At 38.5% G+C, this 24,057-nt stretch overlaps 4 protein-coding genes across 25 annotated transcripts in view; 3 read left to right on the forward strand and 1 right to left on the reverse strand.

Moving 5' to 3' along the window:
• The window catches only part of LOC100742929 (myosin-10), a 76,262-nt gene extending 63,979 nt beyond the window's left edge, over window positions 1-12,283 (forward strand). For 16 of the 19 annotated variants that reach the window (XM_033319924.1, XM_033319946.1, XM_033319949.1 and 13 more), the window contains 6 exons: window positions 1-75; window positions 895-1,071; window positions 4,836-5,150; window positions 5,647-5,907; window positions 11,059-11,192; window positions 11,460-12,283. In XM_033319924.1, coding sequence (XP_033175815.1) covers window positions 1-75; window positions 895-1,071; window positions 4,836-5,150; window positions 5,647-5,907; window positions 11,059-11,192; window positions 11,460-11,643 — 1,146 coding nt within the window. In that variant the 3' untranslated portion in view covers window positions 11,644-12,283. Of the gene's footprint in view, window positions 76-894; window positions 1,072-4,835; window positions 5,151-5,646; window positions 5,908-7,366; window positions 10,783-11,058; window positions 11,193-11,459 lie in introns of those variants that run through there. The other 3 variants (XM_033319972.1, XM_033319958.1, XM_033319974.1) reach the window with 3 other exon arrangements.
• LOC100743087 (erythroid differentiation-related factor 1) overlaps window positions 1-18,773 on the reverse strand; it is a 91,640-nt gene extending 72,867 nt beyond the window's left edge. The window contains exons 1-2 of the mRNA XM_024366399.2: window positions 18,641-18,773; window positions 18,478-18,582 (exon numbers count right to left, since the gene is read on the reverse strand). Coding sequence (XP_024222167.1) covers window positions 18,478-18,513 — 36 coding nt within the window. The 5' untranslated portion in view covers window positions 18,514-18,582; window positions 18,641-18,773. The remainder of the gene's footprint in view (window positions 1-18,477; window positions 18,583-18,640) is intronic.
• LOC100743207 (copper homeostasis protein cutC homolog) lies at window positions 12,277-16,221 on the forward strand. 3 transcript variants are annotated; one of them, XM_024366423.1, is made up of 3 exons: window positions 12,277-13,173; window positions 14,763-14,844; window positions 15,124-16,221. In XM_024366423.1, the coding sequence occupies exon 3, from the start codon at window positions 15,124-15,126 to the stop codon at window positions 15,841-15,843; it is 720 nt and encodes a 239-aa protein (XP_024222191.1). In that variant the 5' UTR covers window positions 12,277-13,173; window positions 14,763-14,844; the 3' UTR covers window positions 15,844-16,221. The 3 variants fall into 3 exon arrangements, with proteins under 3 accessions (XP_024222191.1, XP_003484743.1, XP_033175915.1); XM_003484695.3 differs by having other exon boundaries at window positions 12,277-13,118; XM_033320024.1 differs by lacking the exon at window positions 12,277-13,173 and adding an exon at window positions 13,515-14,026 and having other exon boundaries at window positions 14,099-14,844.
• Window positions 18,774-18,866: 93 nt separating the features above from the next.
• The window catches only part of LOC100743330 (ABC transporter G family member 20), a 51,074-nt gene continuing 45,883 nt past the window's right edge, over window positions 18,867-24,057 (forward strand). The window contains exons 1-2 of one of the 2 annotated variants that reach the window (XM_012384406.3): window positions 18,867-19,380; window positions 23,735-23,928. In XM_012384406.3, the coding sequence (XP_012239829.1) occupies window positions 23,855-23,928 (74 nt within the window). In that variant the 5' untranslated portion in view covers window positions 18,867-19,380; window positions 23,735-23,854. Of the gene's footprint in view, window positions 19,381-20,240; window positions 20,322-23,734; window positions 23,929-24,057 lie in introns of those variants that run through there. The other variant, XM_033320000.1, reaches the window with a different exon arrangement.

The raw sequence follows: 24,057 nt of genomic DNA on the forward strand, positions 1-24,057 counted from the left end.
GCGGCGAAGACTGGGCGACCGGTGACTCCGGTGAATCCGAAGACACCGGCCGAAGCCCCACGACGTGCCAGAGACGTAAGTTCTCCTTTTATTTGTTTCTATACGTCGATCAACTGTGTTAACACGTTCGAGACCGATGGTATAGTATTATACATATGCCATGCAATATCTCGTCGCAATGACCGACGACAACGTACGTACGCGCGTTATCTGTATTCTTCAGTTAATTCTCGGACAATTACGAGCGTAGATAACGTTCATACCTATAACGTGCGTGTTATATAACTTTCTCATTTTTGAAATAAATATCCTTAGCTATTGCACGTTTGTCTTTTTAGAATTTTAACCAAGAAACGCTATTTCGTTCGGATGATACGCATGGTACGTCCAATGAACGTTCGACGTCAAAATTATTGCGGAAACCCGACGACATACCTGTACAGTGTGTGTCACGACGTATTTCTAAATAAAAATTGTCTAAAACGTGATTTTTGTATTCTTATATTGATCAACTTCGCGTATTTTTTTTACCACAAACGTAGAAAAGCTTTCGGTCATTCGAGAGAGTATCGCTCAAAGTCATATCGGTCTCGAATGTGTTAAAATTCCCGAATTTTTATCTCGTTCTTGTTTCGACGAACAAGAAAACTTTTAACGTTACGAAGACCGGCTATTTCCGTAGAACAGAATATGTTTTCTCATAATCGTAGAGATGTTCGTCAATTTGAAACATCTTATCCTTACGTGGTAAGTTGGAAAATGTTTCTCCAACTTTGCAAGAGCGTTAAGTAGCGTAATCGATTTTCGATGTTGTACGTTTGCCGGTGGTGGGGAGGAGCGCGCATTTTGAATTCGTGATCGACAAGGTTAACGGTTTGAAATCTCCGAACGAAGGCATTCATGGGACGACAAGTCTCGGATGACGTGGTGCGCAGCTCGGACACCACCGAGGAAGTTCAGGTGGAGACCTCGGACATTTCGAATAAATTCAAATTTTTCGAGTCCTACAAGGAACCGGAAAAACAACGCAAGCAGTTCCGAATTACCCCTCCGCGCGATGGTCAAGTTAAGGTTCGAGACTATTCTCGAGTGCAAAGTGTTCTTGATCGAAGAGTGTGTCTTAATGTTCTAACGAAGATTGCGTTGAGTGAAAAGTAACTCTAATTCTTATCAACCCTTTCAACGCTGAGCTCATACGTCAAATTTTATTTATTCGTCGAATATCGTCGAAAATTTTCTCTGTAGAAACATTTCGATTATTTGAAACGTTTAAATTAACTATCGCCGCTCGAATCCATCTACGTGAAATTATATCGTATCGTATAAACGAAAAGCTACAGGTAGAAGATCAGAGAGCGTTTATTCGCGAACCGCAGTTGTATAAACTGCTTGTCCCCGGACAGGTTCGCGTAAAAAGCTGATCGAGTTCTACCGTATAATTACCGCGATGACACACATTTTTTAACGATTACGTGTTCACCGTTTTAAAAGCTGACATACGAAGAATACGCGTTACTTTTGTTCCAAATCGTTCGACGCTGTTATCGCAACGCGTTTGCCACGACGTTTTAACTCACAGTGAAAGGGTTAACATAATTCTAGCGTATGATTTTTTCCATTCGAAGACTAATAATCCCCGTAACGTGACTCAACAGCTTATCGCATGGAATCTCTCCACCTCGATAAAAATCGCGTTGCATGGATAATCACCGACGTAATCACCGTCTATATCTCCGAATTCCTTAAATCATCGAACCGTAGTCACTCGACCAATCGCTTCCCACTTGTCGATGTAAAATCGCGACAAGAATTATCTGGCGTATTCGTTCACGCAACGTATCTCGCGTGAAAAATATTTCACTTTCTCGAGCTTATCGATCTTTCTTCCAACTATTAACGGCGGAATCGTAGTTAAGGAGATCGGTCCTTGATAAAAGAGGCCGAGGAAGCTCGTGAAAGCTCGGAGCCCGCGAATACAACGTACAGTGCCACTTGATTCCATGGCTGTCCTTGAACCCCCTCGAGTGGTCAGCAGCCATACTTTTACCGTTAGTATTCCTACATCCTTCCATTCGTGAAGAGAGAGAACAGACCGATGTAGAGGCGAGCACACCACCGTGTGGCCCTCCCAGTAACTCACGAAGGGGGAACACAGTAAGAGCCGTGCGTCCTCTTCGTGTGAACGGCATAGCAACCGCCGACACGCTGCTGCCAGTTCGGAGTTTGCCGGGGCCAACGAAACAAAAGGTTCCCTCGTGACGTCTCTCTCTTCGTCTCTTCGTTTCGATTTCCCATTTTTTCCCTCGTTCGCGTCGCCGTCGCCGTGGAAGCTGCATTTTCCCGGCATTGCTCCGCCGTCGCAGGGACAACGAAAATTAAAAGTGAGTAAAATCATCGCGTTACGTCCGATAGAACGACGAAATATTGCTGCACGACTTGTAGAACGTACGCGTGAACGGATGGATACGCTGTGGCGCACGGAGATATTCGAATGCTTCTAGAAAGATTTTATACGAATGCATCGTGTGTGTTTTACGAAACATTTTGGAACTCTGTGAGCTGTAAGAAGGTACCGTTATCGCGATTACGTTAGCAAAGAAATTTGAAAATGTATCTCGCAGGTTACGAGATATCTGGCGTAAATACGTGTTTAACGTAGTGAAATTATCTAAATGGTCGATTATCTACCGTATTAACGATCCACGATATTCGGTAATTAGACTTCTTAGAACTATGCATTTACCATGGCTGTTGAAATTAGCCGATGAAATTGTTAAATGTTTTGCATAACGCGCGCATTATACCCGTAAAAGTTTCCTGTGCTAAGCGTTCTCGTATATTTTTACGAGCCGCTATACGTCTCTCGTGCTTCAACTCTGTTAAACCCGCTTTTTACACGGTTAGTTTTTATGTTTCGACGTCCCGTGGTCCAAGGCCACTCGGGATAGGCAAGCGAACAGGAAGAGGCGGTTAAATATTCTCCGGCTCTCGTTTTGCGCTGTTTTATACGTGTTACAACTTACTCGTCGCTGGTATCTCGTGACGCGACACAGCGCGATCAAGAAGAATTTCTGAAAAATCGTTTTTCGGAGCTAAGAAACGCTGGTCACCGGGTATATTCGTTCGTCGCCCGACTCTCGTTTTTGCGCTGTTTTATAAATGGTAATGGGATTTGTTGTTGGAACTTGGTAATGGAACGGGAAGTGATTAAGAAGAACTCGCGGAAGAAGGCTGTTTGTGGAATGGCGATATCAATCATCGAGTTTTCCGATGGATCTTGGGTAAAGTTGAGACAAACGTTGAGTTGAACGAAGCGTGTGCGATCGGTGGTAGCCAAATTGCCGGTGTTCGCTGACCGATAGCATGAAATATTGAAAAAATATATGATCGGTGTAGAAAATTGCCCGCTTTCTCGAATCCACTTATCCGCAATAACGGTACAAACACTGTCGATATAGTTAACGTGCAATGCAAATGCATACGCTTTCCTTTTGAACAGAACTATCGATCGGTTTGCGAAAGAAAGACTTTCTTCTTTTTCGTTCGCCTCGTGGCCTGCGCTTTTAGTCGGCCACTGGTAGAATACAAAGGAGCGCGTCAAAGAATCTATAGAAAACACACGTAGACATTGTATATCTCGGTCGAATCAGTGTGAAAACAAACGAGATCGTTTAAAGCGAAATGTCTCCTTAATTACACACCGTGTTATTGAATCTTCCCGTACGAAGCGATAAAAATGTTGCTCTTTAATTGTCGTCATTGTCCGTGTTATCTCGCGTGAGGCAATAAATGAATGGAACGAAAGGCGAAATAAATCACCTTCTCAACGCGATGCTCCATCTTGTTTTAAATAAAAAGTAGCGAAACGTCATTAATAAAGATTCGTACGGGGCAACTCGAACTAATTAACTTTCTCCCGGCGTAAACCTATAAATCTGCGATCGTTGCACGGTGAAACCTTACTCTTGTTCACGTTTTGCATCGGTTGTAACTACAACGAAAGATACGTGGTCGGTGCGACTATTCTCTTCTTTTTTTTTCTTTCTTTATTCTCGCAACATTCTATCTCGCAACTCTGGTATTTTCCTGGTCGACGTGTCTGGCAGGTAATATCCCGTGAAACACGTTCCTGCGCGAATCGTGTGCATCGTAGGGACGGCCAACAGAACCCAGTCGATTCTGCATTGTCATCGCGTCTTCAGCTTACCTGCTGCTCAGGTAGAAATCCAACGGAGACGCTGTACACGTATAAAACCATTCGAGCTGACTCAGAGGTGCTGCGATTCGTGGAAAGAAATACCTTTATTCCCTTGATTTCCTGCCTAGCCTCGCGTGTTCTCGCTTTAACCAACCACTTGAATAGCCAATAACAATCGAACGCAAGTAATAGCAATTGCAGTCGTATCTCGTGTTTATTCATGGGCGACACCTTTCTTTCTGTTGATTTCTAAAGTTAGACAAGAATTAACCATCGGTGTATTAACCCTTTGTGGTTTGAATTGCATTTTTGGAATTTTCCCTTATTTCGCTTATAATCGATGAACCAGTTTTCTACGCATTCTTTAGATAATTCGCAGTTTCTTTTTTTTTTTTTTTAATATAAACTTCAACGTGGAATCTTCTGATGAAGAATAGCTACACCTACGATTAGTTGCTACTATCAAATGGTCGTTGTTCGTGATCCAGCACTTTTGCACGCTACTGTGCGTTAACATATTTTTATCGAATCGAATTGCAAGGTAAAAAAGATAGCGTCGAGTTCGGTTCAACATGGAACCACAGAAACTTAAGATCTTTGTGTTTTCTCAACGTTTATAAAAGATTCGTTTCGACAGATGGACTCCCCGGAACGTGAGATCTATCGTGACCCGGACGTAGTCAGAGCTGAAGACAGGGTAAACGAAGTGGTGCACACGGACACCGCCAGAAAGATGCTGTCGATCTTCCGGCAAATGGAAGAGAACGCGTGCAAGAAAGAGCTTCCAAATGGACCCAAACCTTTGAAGCGTTTCACACCACCACCAGAGGACAAATACGCAAAACCAACAGCCTCAGACTCCGAAGAGGTAGAGGACGAAGATGGCGACGAGTCCGAAGGCGAAGACAGCACCGAGGAAAGGGATCCAAACTACGTACGAGCTTCCGACAAGGTTCGTATACGGTATACGCGGATAGGTGTCATTGTTCTCGAACGCAATAAATGGTAGCGTTTATTAACACGAAGTCAAGGTACCCGGTCCTTGAGATTCCTGCGTCATGAATATGCACGAAGAATCGTGGGAAGAGTGGCTGTAAGGCGTCTGATAGCGACGCAGATATGCAGATGAAGGACACCTGTCGCTGCCTTCCGAATAACGTGAAATTACATTAACAGAGGCATCGTGAATCTATCGCGAGAATCTTGTCCATTTCTAAAGAATATCGTCTAGAAAATCTTAATAGAGACGCAAAAACGAGAAAGGATTTTCTGTTAGATTAATCGACAAGTTATCGTCGGATTGTGTTCGGACGTTTAAAAGTGTCTTTAAAAAGGAAAAAGAAAAACTTGCAAAAATCTAAAAGAAAGATAAATATATCGAGCTAAATTAATTAACGAGATACCACAGGCATCGTTATACGTAGAAATTATGGAAACACGTATTTCAGGTAGAAGACGAGTTTCTGAAGCAAGCACAGAACGCAGCCCGCGCAAAAACCTTGTGCGCGAAATTCGAGCATTGGGAAGAAACGGACGGAAAGACGACGTCGAGTAATCAACATATCGCAGAGATGGAAATTGCTCAAAACACCACCGGAGAACAGCAGAGCATAGAGTCTGCCAGCAGTCTGAGAGCCCGTTTCGAGTCGCTTGGCTCGCAAACGAACGAGTCGCCGCGCACACCGAAGGTCAAAGTCAATCGATTCGTGGTGAGTACTCTTTCGTAGCAACTACTTCGTTCATATCCATTCATCCTCATCCGAGCAGCTCATTGATCGAGACTCGAATGACAGCTCTGGAATTTTTTTCTCTCTTTTGGTGTATCAAAAATATCCATTTGATTTCCAATCGCACTGCATATAATAGAAACCACTTTTTTTTTCTTCTTCTCCTGTGTGTTCGATGTATAATTTTCTTTTTTTTTTTTTTTCATTATCTTTTGAGTGTGAAGCGTGGCTCGTTTATCGCATGGTGTGCCTTGATAATCGTTGTTTAACCCTTGGAAGCTATCATAGGTAAAATTTTACAGCCGGTAGGAAGTTTGTTTGAAAATATTATCGCCACGCAATAAAAACGTCACGACGTTATTCTGTTTGTAATTATTAGACTGCCAAGTTTTATACAAATGTAGCTGTAGACGCGAGTTTCTTCGATGATAGCTCTTAAGGGTCGATTCTCTCAATTTTGTACAAAACCTTGGTATATTTTTTATTTTCTCTTGCCAATGTATGCGCAAAATGTGTGAATTTTCTATCAAAGCACGATCTACTTGCCCTGCGACGACAGCAACATAATGCTATTTATGTTTAGTTACGATATTTTTATTTTTAATTTCTTCCTACGACGAGTAACTTTGTATGGGTCGTTGTAATATAACTGTACGCTCAACGAATTTATCAACTATAGTAATTACTGAAATGTCCAGCGATAGAAATAACCTGTTTCGTTTTATATCTCGTGAAATATTTGATGATTCTTTGAGCGTACGCAAGATATACCGTACACTGTTCAAAAACAGTTAGAGGATCGTTTTTCCTCTCTCTCATTTATACATCTTTTTTATCGACTAACTAAATCTATTAATCACATCGTTAATCAAAAACTTCTATGATCGTAAAATTAGAAATTGATAAAACTGAGTAAAGAACGAGATTGAAACGTACGTAACGATTCGAACCGATTCGAAAGCAACTCGTCTTCCGTTAATAGCTTAAAATCAATCTCTGTCTACAGAGATCGTATCGATGAAGCGTTCGTTCAGGGAAATTCTCCATCTGTATCCAATTATCCATCTGTATTCTATTAATCGATATAGTAAAACTGTTCGTAATATCCTCTAATCAGCTTGAGCAGTGTATCACGAATTTCAGTTTCGTTATCAGTAGTTACACGAACTAACGCGAGCCGCTGACAAAAGCATCTAAAAGAGGAAACATAGAAACTGGACCTCGGCAAGCCAAAAAAAAGAGCATAATAATTATTCCTCGCAAGAATGGTAACCGCACTAAACAAAACAAATTCTACACAGCATGACTAGTTAGCGTGATACCTGTGAAGTGTGCCGATGTGTCTGGTAATTTTGGTCTTGAGATTGCCGCCTGCAAAGTGTTGACCAAGCTTTCATTCGACTATGATCTAGTGATACTATTCTCTGTTGAACGCGAACAGTAAATGGTGGAGCGGAAATGGAGGATCGATACGGCCCAAGAGGATGGACCGAGGAGCCTGAGAAAAATGGAGCGAATAGAATTAAAGGATACGCGAAACAAGCACACGATTACACACACAATGTGGATCACGAATTCGTAGAAATCTTGCGCTGCAATGGAAAAATGACAGTCGACAGCTTCGTTGTTCGGATCATTGTGCGATTTTTACGTTTTTTTAGAAGTCTTTTTCTAACAAAGCGTTCTGTTAGTGAATCTAGCGTAGATTGTATCATATTGTATCGTATTATCGCGAGAGGCAACGAACGAAAGATATCGGATACGTCGAGCACACCGCGTGCGTTAAAAGAAAAACCTAGGCCTGGCGAAGTAATTTAAGCGGATCAATCGATGGAATTGAAACTCGTAATTATTTTAAGCGTCGCCTGTGTTCCGTAGTTACCTGTGCGCTCCGATCCACGTGCTCGACGTGTCCATGAAATACTTCACGATCGTTTTAACGCTCTCGCTAACTCGTTTCCCCGCCGCATGAACGTGTCGTTGCCACTCGGTTACCAAGTGGCATTCTTCCAGTCAACCTTTTACACGAAACGATATACTTTTCGACGGATATACGAAAGTTTGTACGACAGAAATATGTACGTGGCCAGTGATATTCTATCTTCGATGCAGGTAGAGGCGAGAACAATAGCAACGAAACATTTATATATTTCGTATCGCGTGCCAAACGGAGGTTGGAATTGCATCGTTAGATCAGTTGTTGCTAGTCCATTTTTAAACGAATGATCGAAGCGTAGGCATTTATTGATCTTATAAGGAAACGATAAATATCGATTTTAGCCACTAGTTTCTCATTGATTTTGCACTTTGCCGATGTTCATGTACAGTTGTGAGCGATAGCTTACATGTCGTAAGGAACTTTGTTTCAACGTTGTTTTAGGAAATCACAAATGGGTGCCAAATTTATTCAAACGACGGCTATTTCTATCTTGTCTACCTGCATCGTTTAGATTTTCCACGCTTAACCGACATTCTCATTTTTTGCCAGTGCCAAGAGAAAATCAGAGGCGATAGGATAAGAAAGTCGAAGACCTTAGGAAAGAGGGCCTTTGAAAATCGTAACGAACACTTTTCATGGCATTTTAGGAAAGATATCTGTGCCGTTTCATCGCGTGTACTGTATCAGTGCGATCTAAGTTTTGAATGAAACGCGGTAAGCAGCCAATTCGCAACAGGAAACCTGCAAATACAAATTCGAAGCATCGAATCGAGAGATTAAGATTGCACCGAAGAATCAAGATCCGAGCTAGACTTATTTAGAATCTACGAGCTTTTCGACTGCTTTACAGAGTTTCGAGTCTTTTTACAGCATGTCGCGCGGTAGATTGTCATCGCTATCTACCGATAGAAATGATCAGAGAACGAAAAAACTAATCACCGACTCATCGTTGCCTGGAACTCGACGGATCTTCTCACTGATACGTCCCAAAAAATCGTAATATCGTTTTTACAAAGATAAATTTACATTATATATACATTTGTACGTATTTATGCCACAAAAGTTTAGTATAATACGATTAGCTGCCTGCGAGTCCTTTTGCATAATCGAACCAACGTTATTCTTACAATTTGTCGAGCTACAAGTAATAAATTTCCAATATGAATAAATTTTCTTAAATCGATGACGTTATTCCACCAAATTCGATCATCGAAGAAACATTTCATACGCATAATATAGTAGTATTACGTTTCGTAATAAACTAAATGAAATATTACAGGTGAATTTCGCTAGCTAGAAATCATCCGATTATCAGAAAATAGTCAAATCGTAAAAAACAAATCCACGATCTACGACTCTCTTCCCTATCCATCGATGCTATTGGTTAAATAAAAAAGTGTTGTGCAAAGGGACTCTAATAATCGAACGCTTGCATTCAAAGGGTTCACGTACTATTGCGAAGGTTCCAAAATTGGTGAAGAATTTTCCAGATTTTCCAGTGCAACGAGAGAATCTGAAAAATCGAACGTCAGAGCTTCGTTCCTTACGTAAGAAATAAACCGACCTCGAGTCTCACACGAACGTTATCGAATAGGCTTTTTATATAATTTTTATAATGTTCGGTCGATGAACGATACTAGGGAGCCTCGTCGTAGCCGTTAGGGTTAGGGTCTTCTACGATGGCATTACGCGACGAAGGTAAAAAAGAAAGAGAAGAAAGAAAAAAGAAAGAAAGAAAGAAGGAAAGAGAGGGCAAATATTAATTCCTTCACCATTGCCAACGCGGGCGCACAGTACGCATTCATATACGTATACATATAAATATATATATGTTTATCATAGAAGAACGACGTGTATCGAATCCCCTATGATCTATTTAGACGAGCGCACCCCATTCAGAAGGAGAAAGGGAACAGCCCCTGAAATTGATTTCGATCGCGTTGGGAACGAGACGTTGGCACATGGCGTTTCATTCGTCGATATTCTAATGGTATTTTCTGGATGAAATTGCGTTTAAGTTAGTCTGTTAACCAGGCCATTCTTTGACCAGTAACTCGTATAATTAAACGTTGACAAATACGAATCAATTGCAATAGGATCGGCTTTAATCTTTGCACGAATGTAAATATTATACATTTTATTTTGAACAAAAACGAAGCAACAAGTAAAAACGTAAGGAAAGATTGTTGATTCAAACGACGAATTAATTCGTCTTCCTCGGTTAACAGGTTATCGATCTCGGTAGACTGGCGAGAAATGACGGTGGAAACAGGGCTTAATTTTCTAATTCTTGGTTCGCGCGTACGCCACAGGAATTGCAACGAGAGAGAATGAAAGCGCGAGAGAGAATGCGAGAGAGAAAACGGTGAATTAACAGTGAAAACCGAATCGAAGTACAATTTCGGGGTTCTCTCGAAACCTATTCCTTTTTCTTCCTACGTTAATCAGAGGATGTCGAAGGAGGTGCAATGTTTTAGAGGCATTAGCGAACTTTTTTTAAATCAAAAACAAACTTAAGTATTATAATAGAGAGAACAAGATCGAAAAGGTATATATATTCTCTACGCGACTTGGTATCTCCTATCCTTCGTTGATGATATATCGATCGAGGGATTCTCTTAATCGACGATGAAATTTAAGTGCAATAATTTTAAGGGTTGTCGAGAACGAAAACACGCAATTGTTTGTTGTTAATCGGCGAGAGAAATATTTATGTAAGCAATTAGTTAATCGATCGATCGCTTAATTCTTTCACGGCCTACTATGCGATGATTTTCACGTATAGACTTTCGTTGCGTCTTTGGATTGTATAATTTTTAGCGAGGTATCATATTCTTGTTCTTTACCTTTCACGTGTAACAATTTATTACGACCATATTACAAATGATAAATAAAAAAGGCACATCCTGAAATGAAAATACGTATGGTGTGAATTGCGTGATAGAAATCGGAACACTTTCACAGATATTCTATATAAAAGGCGCAGTGCAATGTATACCTAAGTTCTTTCAGTTTCATCTATCAACGACAGTCGGCCTTTGGAATTCTTCTTATCGAAGATCTCTTTCGAAAACGTAATAACGATCACATGCACATGTTCATCTCTTTTCCTCATTAATCCATCACACACTTCTCATCCAGCACTTTTTTGTTCACCACTCATTTTGCTTTCTTCCAATCTAAAATCGACGCAGGAGATTCAAGCGAGCTGTACGGACGTGTGCGAGAGCTGCGAAAAGAAAGTGTACCCCCTAGAAAAAGTGGAGACAAATAACAAAATATTTCACAAACAGTGCTTCCGGTGTCAGCAGTGCAATTGTGTGCTAAGGTAACGTTTGCAATCTTCGCTGAAACTTATTCCCTTTTCTCCCTGTAACCAACCTAACCCCCCCTCCACCGTCTCTGTTCTCTCTTCCTTTAGCACCAACCGATATATTACAAATGCCATTATATCATCTGTAAGACGTTAAAAAAACAAGAGGCTATATTTGCAAGATATGATTTCTAGAATCGTATCTTATAAATATCGCCCATTTTTTTTTAACATCCTGTATAGCTGGAACAAGGAAAATAAACGATCGTTTTTTCCATACAGGATGGACACGTTCACCTTAAATAATGGTAAACTCTACTGCATCCCGCATTTCAAGCAGCTGTTCATCACACGAGGAAACTACGACGAAGGTTTCGGCGTGGATCCACACAAGAATAAATGGACGACCAGCTCGAGCAATCCGACGAGTCCATCGCCGATCGCCGTTTCGAACGGCGATCTTTGATTTCTCGCGGATTCTCGCATGTTGTAATTAAAAGAAGAAGGGAGAAAACGATGAAATAAAAGCCCTCGGCGGCTATGAAACTGCTGTTTATGCGAGCGAAGCAAGATCCGAATTGGTCGGGCAGCAGCAGAGAAAGATCCGTGGATACTTGAATTTTCCAAAGACAACTGCCGCATCAACTTGCGAGTCGATCAAACTGACCGCGAATCGTTTTTAGATTCCTTTCGAATTATGTAACTAATCGCGCCCTAATCACGTTATTAATCGACAAGACTCGCGACGAAGATTTCATTTCGTCTATCGTCCTCCCTATTTCCTTGCTGTCATTTTTAAGTATTTTATTTTTTAGACTTGTAGACACCCCTATTTGCCAATGCCCTATTTTAAATTCCGCTTAAATATTTGTTACATTTATTAAAATTATTATTATTATTATTAATATTATTATTATTTTTTACTTGTATAACTCTTGGTATTATTTTATTATATATGTTGTATAATACAGAATTTCATTGCGCTTTATAAAATATCGCGATCATTCATTCACCTTTTGAAGATTTTTGAAACGGTTTTTCATACATTGTGCTCCTTTCATATATATAGCGAAGGTAAGTATTTCGTATAACAAATTGATATATTGCAACTACTGAAGAAGCATGAAGAACGAATCCTCCAGAACCCAAGCAATCTGGTATTAATATTCCACGTGAAAAATCAAAAAGTACCTCCTTAAGTAGAACATAATTCCTAATATTACGTATCTAAGACAGCAATTAGTATTATTTTAATAGTATATATTATTAATCATTTAAATTAGTACGTTCAGTATTTTTGTTTCAAACTGATGTATTTTATTAATCGCAGAAATCCTTGCCGCATTCTTAACTACGTTCTAGTAAATAAATCAATACTATATTGGGATAAGAATTTTTAGAAATATTCCACGGCATTGCACGCAGCTATCCTTTTAGGAGAAGGCGTTTCAGAGGTCATTGGAGAGACAGGCGAATGGCCAATAAATATATTGCCCCACGAGCTTACCCGCCTTTTATCTCATTTCATTTCCTGGAAATGCCCTGAGGCACCTTTTTCTTTTACGTACTTTTACATCTTAACATTAATTACTTATCATATGTCTCCTTTTATTTCCGTCTATTCTCCCGAGCTGACAGGAAGAGAAATACTCTATTCATTATCTTTCACGATTACGTAACGTTGCAAATAATGCGGTGCATCTCTGCAGATGGCGTAATAGTCGTATCAATGACGCATTGCTAGCAATCGTTACCATCCACGTGTATTAACTATTCGCATCTTTGTGTTTTTCTTTCGTTTATCTCAATTTATTAAGTATCGCGCTTCTTAAAGCAGATGATCAGAGAATCTGTGTAATTCCAATATCAATCTTTCGTGATAAATAATACGATGTTATTTTCAAAATAAGACAACTGTCACAGTGATATCAGAGAAGAAATGTGAGTGCTCGTGTTTATGATTCTGGTTGTTCCCAGACTGGTACTGCCCTCAGCGGTCAGATGTTGGAAGTGTTCCACGGTAGCATATACAAGAACCTACTTAGTTCTACTACAAAGTATACTCGCTGTGATTCCACGCTACAAGAGCCTATTTCATTGTATGATTCTACGGAAAAGTTCATACTTTTCCATCCGAGATAGACAAGTATGAGAATAATAAAATGGCGCAATAATTACACTTAGTTACCTCAGAAAGAGAAATTAATTGTTTATTACATCTTTTCTAGGGGAAAAAGATAATATTTCCTACCAAACGATAATAAATCAGAGGAATGACGCAATAACTTTAATATATTCTCTATACAGGATAAATTTTTAGGTTTAATATTAAATTTATTTCCCTCGCGATAATGTTGTTGTTATAATTAAAAATAAATTTCATTTTAATAGTAATTTCAGTAGTTGATAGGCTACGAATAATATATCCGAGGTGATGTATCTGCAGAAAAAGAACCTCTCGGTAACTGCATGGTCGTCATCATCACTGGGTTGATCGAATGTTGTGATCGTTTGGGGTTGGTTAGCATTTGCAAGTGTTCCGCAGACTAATAAAACCAGTTAGCTCGAAGAACCATCCACTATTGTGGGAAAAAGCTATTGAAACGAGTGCTAACAACTAGAAATAACAAGTAAACTAGCAATAATGAGAATCAGCTAGAGATGACAAGCAAGTATTTGCTTTGTTACGACTACGTATCACGAGTACAGCTCGATGATGAGTGACATTCAAGAACGCTGTTTATGAACATGCTCTTGCACATTTAAGTAAACTTTTATGACTGCTACTCGCGAACACTGGTAATTAAAATTTCCGAACCCCAATCAACATCGTAATAGTGTCCGGAAAGGTAAATCCACAATGTCCACAATGGAAATATCCGCCAGTGGGAACGTGCTCTGTAATCTCGCATCGTCAACAGTCCTGAGAGCTGTTCGCGAACTGGAAACGAACAGAGGATTTCCACTGGAGAATTTGTACGGGAACAGTTCACAAGCTCCAGTGTTCGACCAGTGGGAACCGACCTCAAAGATGACAACTAGCAACTACCAACGATGACGATTAACGTAAAGACGCTTCGCTGTATTCTAAAGTTACCGCATTGCATTTCCATAATAAATAAAACAAAAGAAAGTTTGAGTTTTGAGTAAAAAATCTCAGCTTGTTGCAGATCTTTACATGTTGCCGAATGTTTCGACTCTCAGTCCCTCCATCTCTTTCATTCTTGTTTAAAAAGAGAGATTTTCGTTTCTTGTTTAAAAAGATTATAATAAACAATTTCTCTTTCTCAAGCATTCCTTAATTATCGCGTGATTTTCTTATTCTCATACCTATCTATCTTGGATAGAAAAGTATGAACAGTTCCGTAGAACCGTACAACGAAATAGGCTCTTGTAGCGTGGAGCCACACAGCTAGTATACCTCGTTTATGGTGGAATTGAATAGGTTCTTGTATGTGCTAGCGCAGAACACATTGAACACTTGGCTGCGTGGTAATGGCAGCACCTATACCGTGGAACTACTAGAACAATAAGCGTGAGCATTCTAATTTTCTCTCGGTTGTTATCATTGTTTATTTCGAACAGAGAGTACCAAAGTACAACCAGCTAGTTACTTTCTTCGTCGTACCCTCTAGCGGGAAATTGGCAACGCTTTCAAACAGGAACAGTAAGCATGCACCATGATTGTTTAATCCATTCAAGACCCATTAATTATTTCTTCACATTATATTTCCAACTTCTTAATTTTTAAAGTTCCTAAATTTAAAATTTACGAATTCTCACGTGCTCAGATTTTCTAATTATCCAATTTTTAAATTCTCAAATTTTTTCATTTGTTATTGTGCAGTAATATTGTATTTTCACATATTATTTCATTGCTTGGTCGTTGATGGATTAAATAACAGCTCTTTCTACGTATCCTTTTGCAACACAATCGACGTTTCAGATGGAAATCTGTATCGATTCTATAGAATCGGCGAAAAACGCGATCAGAGGTGGTGCAACGAGACTCGAAGTTTGCTCTGCCCTTTCCGAGGGTGGTTTAACACCCACTCCTGGCTTTATTCGATTACTCAAAACCATTTCACCGTTACCACTCTACGCTATGCTTCGAACACGTTCTGGAAACTTTATATACACGAAGGAAGAAATGGATGTTATGCTACTGGATTTAGAACTATTGAAAGAACACGGTGCTAGTGGATTCGTTTTTGGTGCATTGACACCAGACAACGAAATTGATGTAAAATCTTGTCAGGACATTCTTTCTGCTGCTCGACCATTACCAGTAACCTTTCATCGAGCCTTCGACGAAGTCAACGACCCCTTAAAATCCTTGCAAATTTTAATAAACCTCGGTTTTAAAAGGGTTCTGACTTCTGGCCAGAAGGATACTGCCGAGGAGGGGTTAGAATTGATACAGAAGCTCGTTCAAGAGGCTCAAAATAAAATTATTGTGATGCCAGGTTCTGGTATTACTAAAAATAATATCTTAAAAATAAAAGTGGCATCTGGAGCGGAAGAGTTTCATGCATCTGCTAGGAAGATGATAACTTCGCATGGTACAAATAGAGTTAAAATTGGCGCTAATAAAGAAACTTGTATCATGGTGACTGACAAGGAAATGGTAGAAGAAATGGTTCGAACTATTTCAGTTGTTTTTTGAATATGATTTTGATGATTTCCATGATTTTATCAACACTTTCAACAATTCTACTTGTCAAAAACACTAATAAATAATAGTTCATAATAAACGAATATTTATCAAAAAATTTTTACAACTTTATATTAGACAAAAAGATGTTTCAAATTGTCTGAATTTCAATCTCAATAAAAATTGATAAAATGTTGAATCATTTTTGAACGTAAATTGCAATATCTATTGTTCCGTAAAGTACGAAACCGAGAAAAAATACGACGATATGAGTTACGCAGATACACTAACTTTAAAGCGGCATAAAAGGCACGAAAAAGTGCGCGCAATAGCAAAATTAAATTAATAATGTAAGTTATATAAATAAATACTTGTATGAAAAAATGATTGGAATGCTAGTATTGTGATTTTATAAAAATATAATTTCCTATCTCGATTAGACACTGTAATATCAACACAAACATCCTTAAAATGCAAACGTATTCTTCTGCACAATAAGTTCAGCAGATGTCAGCGTTTAAATCGTAATGATTTCACAGTACATAGAATAAGTAGAATCTATGTTACGCGTTGGAAATTATGTATGAGAAAGGATTACCTTATTCTGTCGCGAAGAATAGAGAACAATCATTCGATGATTCAGAACCTTTGAAATTATCTCGACGTCCTTTATGCATGCAGAAAGTTAACTCGGAGTCTACATTTCATCATAGTTTCTCTTTAAAAATTAATTTTTAAATAATCATTACTCTAACATCAGTCTGGTATTTCAATAATATATGCTCTACTATAAACTGTACGTATGCACATTGATATTAATTGTTAGTATACCATTAAACATGAAATTTGAATTCTCCAAATCCCATAAACACTATCAAGGTTCTCTTGCATAATTGAATTAGTATCATTAGTAAGATATTACAAATTACAGGTCACATGTTACCGACACTATTAAATTCCCTTGCATAATCACAATAAGCTTGGTGATAAAATAAACGAAATTGTACATCACAATTACAAGTCATCTGATTGTTCTATATCAGCCATTTTTATTTTTACGTTCCAATTGTACGAATACCCTTGTCCTTCGCTGTACGTAAATTACTTCATTTATATTTTCCAAAAATATTACATTTCCCATTGATATGGTAATGTTCAATTAATATCCTATAATATTACAACTTTTACCTTATTTTATCGTTTAATCCTTAATGAGTTAACATTTCGATCGGTCTCAACAAAAATTATGCGTTCGACTTGAAGTGGCCACTTGCATAGTATCATAATGGCGGGTTTTCATAGATCGCTCAAGAGACACGAGTGTTGCAAGCGATGCAATAATTTCGCGACGAATATCTTTGCGACTAATTTCGAATTGCAAAGATTTGCGCAACAGGTCGGTGCATAAGGGGTCCTCGCATGCGGAAGATGACGGCACTAGCGACCAACTGCAGACCGTGCACTTTCGATTTACGGGGCAACGTGAAGAATAGTGCGTACATGCACGCACACTTGCATTAGGTCTGTGGAATCGAAAGCTACTTGACACGTATATACGTGTAAAAAAACACACACGAGCACAGAATCGATGTATACGTTCGTAACGCATTTACGGTTTCGTGGTGCAATCACAAACATACTTGATTGTGTGTACGCGCGCGCGCGTTGTCATCAGTGAACGGGAATTTGAAAATAACCTCGGAAGGTAGAAACGATCGAGAGGGAAACACTTATTTCAAAACCTAACGTTAATGTCCAGTTTCGCAAGAAATTTCTGTTTTTTATGTACATTACTAACCATCTTTCAATGCTCATCGATATAGAGAAATGTCACAAGATTGATTATTAATTGGATAATATGTCGACAATAGAAAATAGGATTTCCTTTCTATGCAGATTTCCATGAATTCTTCGAAATTTATCGACGTAAAAGAAATACGAGACTAAATGTAAGATTAATTATTAATCGAATAATTTATCAATGCTACGAGATTGGCTAATACTAAAACTACCATACTTCTTAAAGTATAAAACTTGTATCGAAAAAGATATTACGATCTTGTTATGAGTATAACTTGTAGAACTTGTTATGAGTATATGTACTATGTGTATTCTATAAAACGCTTTTCACTTTTCTTTCATTCTTTGATAAGACACACCCATCATTGTTACATTATATATATGGGGTTACATTGATAAAGTCTGAAACAGATGTAAAAATGTATATAGAAGCTACAAGATATTTAGTGCAAATACATATTTTTCAGAGATCATAAAAGTATTTAAACAATCCATTATTCAATATATTAGTTAGCCTCAATATTCAGCGAGGATATTTATAATTTTTTACTAATTACTTATATACATTTTCAGATTGGCTTCAAATTTTATCAATATAATCATGATACCAATGTCTCGTTACATGTATAAAACAAGTGTATAACATGATGTTATCGATAAAAGTTTTCTATGGTGAGTATTCGAATATTACACTTTCACGAACAATTGTACACGAAAACTACATAGTGCAAATAATGATTCATAAAAACTGTACCGCTCTAAATTCACAAAATTCCTACGAAGGTTATATAATCAACCGCTCTGATAATTCCACTATAAAAGAAACAATTAAACTTTGTCACTTACCGAAAACCAAATGGCGCGCAATGACAAATCAGCCATTCAATCTGCCGTTCGAATAATCTCCAGTATTGTTCACTTACAGACAGGATCACCGTCGATCCGAAAGTCCTATGCAAATGAATAATCAAGTAATCGATCGTTTAAAGTTGATATACAAGTTTCTTACCTGCGGAAGCGGTAAAGAAAAACACGATCATTGGAATCTGGCACGAAGGATCAAGGGGTCGAGATTTTTTAGCAATGTTGCCAACTGCTTCGTCGCCCATAAGTTGACCAGTGGGGAGCGTATGTATTTACCGGCAAGTGGCAGACGCGCGCGCATACCCCTGTAAGGTGCGTCGGCCTAGAGAATGTGTGTTGGTACGTGAACGCTCGACTGCCGGTGGCTGTGCGTTATTGCTCAACTGGACTCGTCTCTCAGTGCGAGAAAGACGTTCAAACCGTTCGGGCGTCCTCATCCGTGCATTCAAACCTCGTCCTTCCTTCTCCGTGAACTGCCACGGTGCATATCTCGTTTTGATTCCCTTTGTCTCATCTCGCGACGGTCCATCCGTTCCCCTCATGTAACCTAGAAATACACGGAGGAATATCCGAACACGGTCCGCAGACGCATTTTCGCAACTTGCATTGGAATGCAAGGTTATTTTCGTATCACTGAATGTGTGACAAGTGTGAAAAATATACAGCAACTTTGCATCAATATCAATTTTCTCACTTACGTGCGAAGACACCTGATTTGATTCACGTTGTGAACAGACATGTTCAAAAGTAACAACATCGTTTTATCGTATATGTGTTATCAAGAATTGGCAAGGACCTGAAATACACACACAATTATACTTATTCGACGTACGTTAAAGTATTTGTCAAGATATAAATCAGGCGCGGAGACACGATATCGCCAAGGTAACTTTGCCAACATTTTAAAATAGGTGCATCACACAATGTAATACTGTGCTGCAGAAATCGCGCGAGAAACTCATGTCATCCGTTCGATTCTATGAAAGCATCCAGTTGCAAGAGTAACCATGTATTATATTTCGATTCTCGAAGTTTCTGACAAAATGTATATATGCACTTCCTGTATTGTATATAGTACTTCCTCTTTAACATGTAAAAAAGCCAGTGGTTGCAATGTATCACCGATTTCATGCGTGTTACGATGTAGACGCGTGCTCGGTCTTATGAAATCAAAGAGGTGACGAGTGAAGTCGGGGAAGTGTAACGAGGAAGCAATGGAAAAGCTGTACGGGTATTAAATTCTCAATTCACCATATGTGCAATCTCGTTAGTTGTATGTATATATCTGACAGTTTGAAATGTAGAAATTTACATAATATTTCACAAAACCCTTTATAGTTGACCTACTTTCATTCGAGGCTAGTAAATGAAAGCATACGTTCTTTTAAAAATACGTTCTTTCTGCTCCAAATAAAACCATCGCTTATATCAAACTGTATGATACACTTCTCTATGAGCCAAGTTATATGTTGCACGTGTCTGTCGTATATATGTACAAGTTGTATATCTGGTACAATAATACATTATATATATAGATATCTATCTTCGATATTAATGGAAATCAAATCAGCAACTACCATTTGATTTAATTTGAAAATACAAACCAGGTGTCTATTCGAATTGACCTTTTTATTTATTATTATTATTATATTTTTCAGCTAGTACATATACAGTATATCTCAAAAGTGTGAAAATCACCTGCCACATGATCACGTGGTCAGCTGAATTTTTTGGATAACCTAGAAAAATATTTTTAAAAGATGCGAAAGCCTCTTATAATATTGCCTGGCATTCGTGACACGCATTATGGCTTTGATTCAGCGAAAGTAGGTTATATTCGTAAATGTCATTTTTAATTCGAACTACTATCTTAGCTAGAGAAAGATTTTTCGATCCCTTAATTAAACATTATCAAATAACAATTTCATATGATATCTCGTATTTTGGACTTAATAAAGTACAAAAATAGCGGGATATTAACGATTACTTTAGCTGCTAAGAAAGATCATAAGACAAGGGTTTAATCTCGATGAGAGTAGCTCGATGTGTACTTTCGATTTTTTTACATACGATACGAGCAACCCAAATAAGACTTGAATAACCCAAGTTACGTGTGTAGCACGAGAGGTGCATTTCTATCGAGTATTTTAGTCATTCGTATCGTTTATCCACGTAGCGCTGGACAAACCAAGAGAGGCGATAGCAAATCCCTCGGAACCGTTCACGGTCTCTAACGGTACTATTTTTTTCTTTGCGAATAACTGGTCAATGATCGCACAGATCAACAGAGAGAACGGATCATGGTTTCGACTTTGACGAAATCTCAACTTTTACCAGTTTTACATAAGACGTAAGAAGTAACGGAAGGGAATTTGCCGAACGGTACGGAATAGCAATTAGAACTCGTCGAATGACGCACGCGCAACACTTTCACATAACACGAACACGTAAACTGTAGAAAAACGCCGCATCACATGGTCCACGCGTAACTGGAGCGACATCTTTTCTAGATTTTCGTAATCTAGATACTTAAGTATAACTCGTAAACCGCAGCAAACATTATATTTTATTAAATTATTAACGTTATATTTTATTAAATATCATATTTTATTAAAACGAACTTGTTAACCTTACGCAGTTTTATTTCAACTCCCATCGTTCATATAGCTACTCTTTGTCCTGAAAACAGAAGTTGTTAACCTGACTCGATAGCCAATTACTCTCTTTATATTGCGAACACGCATCGTCGTCCCGAGAAGACCGGGTTCCGCAGCTGCGTTCGCGATATAAAAAAGATTCAGACGAATTTATTATACAGGAAGTCGAATCGTTTCGAGAATTCGTTCCCCTATTTACATGTCTCCGTTCCATCGGATAAAAACCTCCTTAATTATCCACAGTATTCGCGTCATCGCAATTTACCATTATTCTAACAATGAATTATTGCAACGAATTAGCAAACTTAGAACATTAAACAGAAGATTTGTATTCAAATCGCAACAAGTGCAAATAATCTGGTTATTTTATGAGCCATTTCAATGGACAGATACTTTTTGTTTCCTTAAATTATCTTCCAACTTCTTATCTCCCATTTTTTGTCTGTAGATTGTCTTTTAATCGCTCTGCCATTAATCTGCTATTTTATATTATAATACTGCTATTAATCCTGCTACGTTCTACAATCGTTATTGGTTTCTCGTTAGGATTACGTGTTAAAGATTTTAAAACGTAAATTACAAATAATAAAATACGAAAAATGGTAGAATACGATCTTCTTACTTTGCATAGTTTTGAGAATAAAATCGTGACTGCATCGAGTGAACGATGAAATGAAACTAATTAATGGAGTAGGTGGATGCAACACGTTGAATACCAAATGAAATTAACATCGACCGCATCCAGCGATCATTTTGGTGGCACTTCCGCTTAGATCGACGGAGCTCCACTTTCTTGCGCGGTCAACGACGCGAACGCCGCTCGTGGACACAATAGGACGATCATCTGAACAGTTAGACAATCCAGTTGCACGAGAAGAAATAGAACTCGAAGACAATCCTTCTGCTTTAATTTCGAAGAAGATGTCAATGGAATTGCTGTACCTATCCGGTATTTATTAAATCTTCATGAATTTCCATGAATAATTATACACAATCTCGGTACAGCTACTTGCATATCGATAAATAACAACAGAATTAATGTTCAAATCTCCGTACGGTACCAATTAAATGAATCGCATGTTGAAAAAATATCAGGCTGAGGTCTTGATTCATAATTTCCGTCGTTTTTAGATCGAAGATCCGTCTGGGGTTTCACGATTGAGTGATAACGATCTCGATCGTCCAACAGCATAACGAAATTCCTACCTCGAAAGAATTGGAATGATGAATTTTTGGCTCGATGAATTTTTGGAATATTTTCGACCCAATCAAAGATCTTGCAATTCTCTTTTGCTATCTTTCATTCGAATGCCGATTTTTCCATTCCAGTAACCTCGGAGGTCGACATTTGCCGATCCTTGCATAAGAGATCATCTCCTTTTTTTCTTAACCTTGACATCAATCTCATAATTAATGGCCTGGCCGATTACTCGTTCACGAGGAGAAACAATATTTAGTTTGATTAATAATTCAAACAGCAATGTCATTGTTGGAACGAAGTTACAAGTTATTCGTTGAGGAGCGACGAAGAGAAGATTCCGTGACAGTAGCGCGCCAAGGAAAATGCATATACTATTCTTAGATCGTCATATTTTCTATCCCATTGACAAATTATTATACAGCACGCTTTCTTCGTAATGATCTAAGGCACACGACGTTGCTCGCAGGATACGTAGTCGCTGTAAAACAGTTTCACTTTCCGCCATTGTCACGAATGGGCACGCGGCTCGTTCCACGAGGCCTATGCATCCTTCGAAGAAACGGATCGCTTTTCTGGGTCTGCGAAAGCGTGGAGAAATAGTATTGGTTTCTAAACACAATTTAGAGATCGGTACACCTTGGCTAAAAGAACCGGCGTTTAGGTTTCTCTCGCTGGGGAAAAATCTTTCCATCCGGTTGGAACTTATTCTTGAAAAAGATGTCGTAAATGTGGTAACCATCCTGACGGTGGAGATAAATCTCGCGAAAGATTCATTTACGTTGAAATTATCAACTCGATGAGTGTGAAAATGTTGTAAAGATTATTGGCGAGTCATAATCGTCATTCGATAATCGCGATATGTATACTCTTGATTTTGATCTCACGAAATATCAAACGTCGTCGAATATATTTTCGTTTAAATTGTAATTAGAAGTTTATGAAAATGTTTTAAAAATGCTTAGTAAATCGTCCTCACCGTTCGATAATAAAATTGTACACATTGGCGCATAATTGTGCATGGTTCTTAATTCAAGAAATATTGCGCGTTCATTTGCATTTAAATTGTGTATTCGTAGTTCATGAAAAGGATTCTTAAGGATTTGGATAAATCATTCTTATGGTCAAAACTAAGTATACATTACTACCCTATTAACAGCTTTGCATTGCAAATTACACGGAAATATTTGAAAAGGCGTTGGTGTATGCTTGCAAAGCACGTACTGTGACGTCAATCTATTTTTATATTATTATCATTCTTATTTTTGACGAGAATTGAAAAAACAAAGGTTAAACCTATTCTCTAAAAAAGGAAATCTCCAAGTACAAAGTCCATATTAATATCATTCTCCCGTATTAATCAAACCTATTCAATTGTTTTCAGTGTGCCGTTAAAGCGTGTGACAAAGAGGATGCGTCGTCATTGAAAAATCTTAGCAAGAGATACCTTTTACAAGGTCTTCAACCAATTTGTACGGAAGTCACAAAAAGAACGCTGATCAAGATGGAGGATAAAAGCGACCCAAAAGCGAGAGAAAAGATCAAGAAGATGTTCAGCTGGAGCGACGGACTGACCCCGTGAGTAGCACGCTTGAAATTTGTTTGTACTTGCTTCCACTTTTACTTCGCTTTCGTCTATCGGAGAAACCAGCCACGGCTTCACTCTGTAGTCGACTCTCCTGCGATTATATTGGTCACCGTAACAAT

This window comes from Bombus impatiens, unplaced genomic scaffold (genome assembly GCF_000188095.3).
Source record: "Bombus impatiens unplaced genomic scaffold, BIMP_2.2 scf_0020, whole genome shotgun sequence".
Taxonomy (NCBI): domain Eukaryota; kingdom Metazoa; phylum Arthropoda; class Insecta; order Hymenoptera; family Apidae; genus Bombus; species Bombus impatiens.

Coding starts and splice junctions, on each gene's coding strand:
- LOC100743207 (XM_024366423.1), top strand. CDS start 15,124: ATGGAAATCTGTATCGATTCTATAGAATCGGCGAAAAACGCGATCAGA.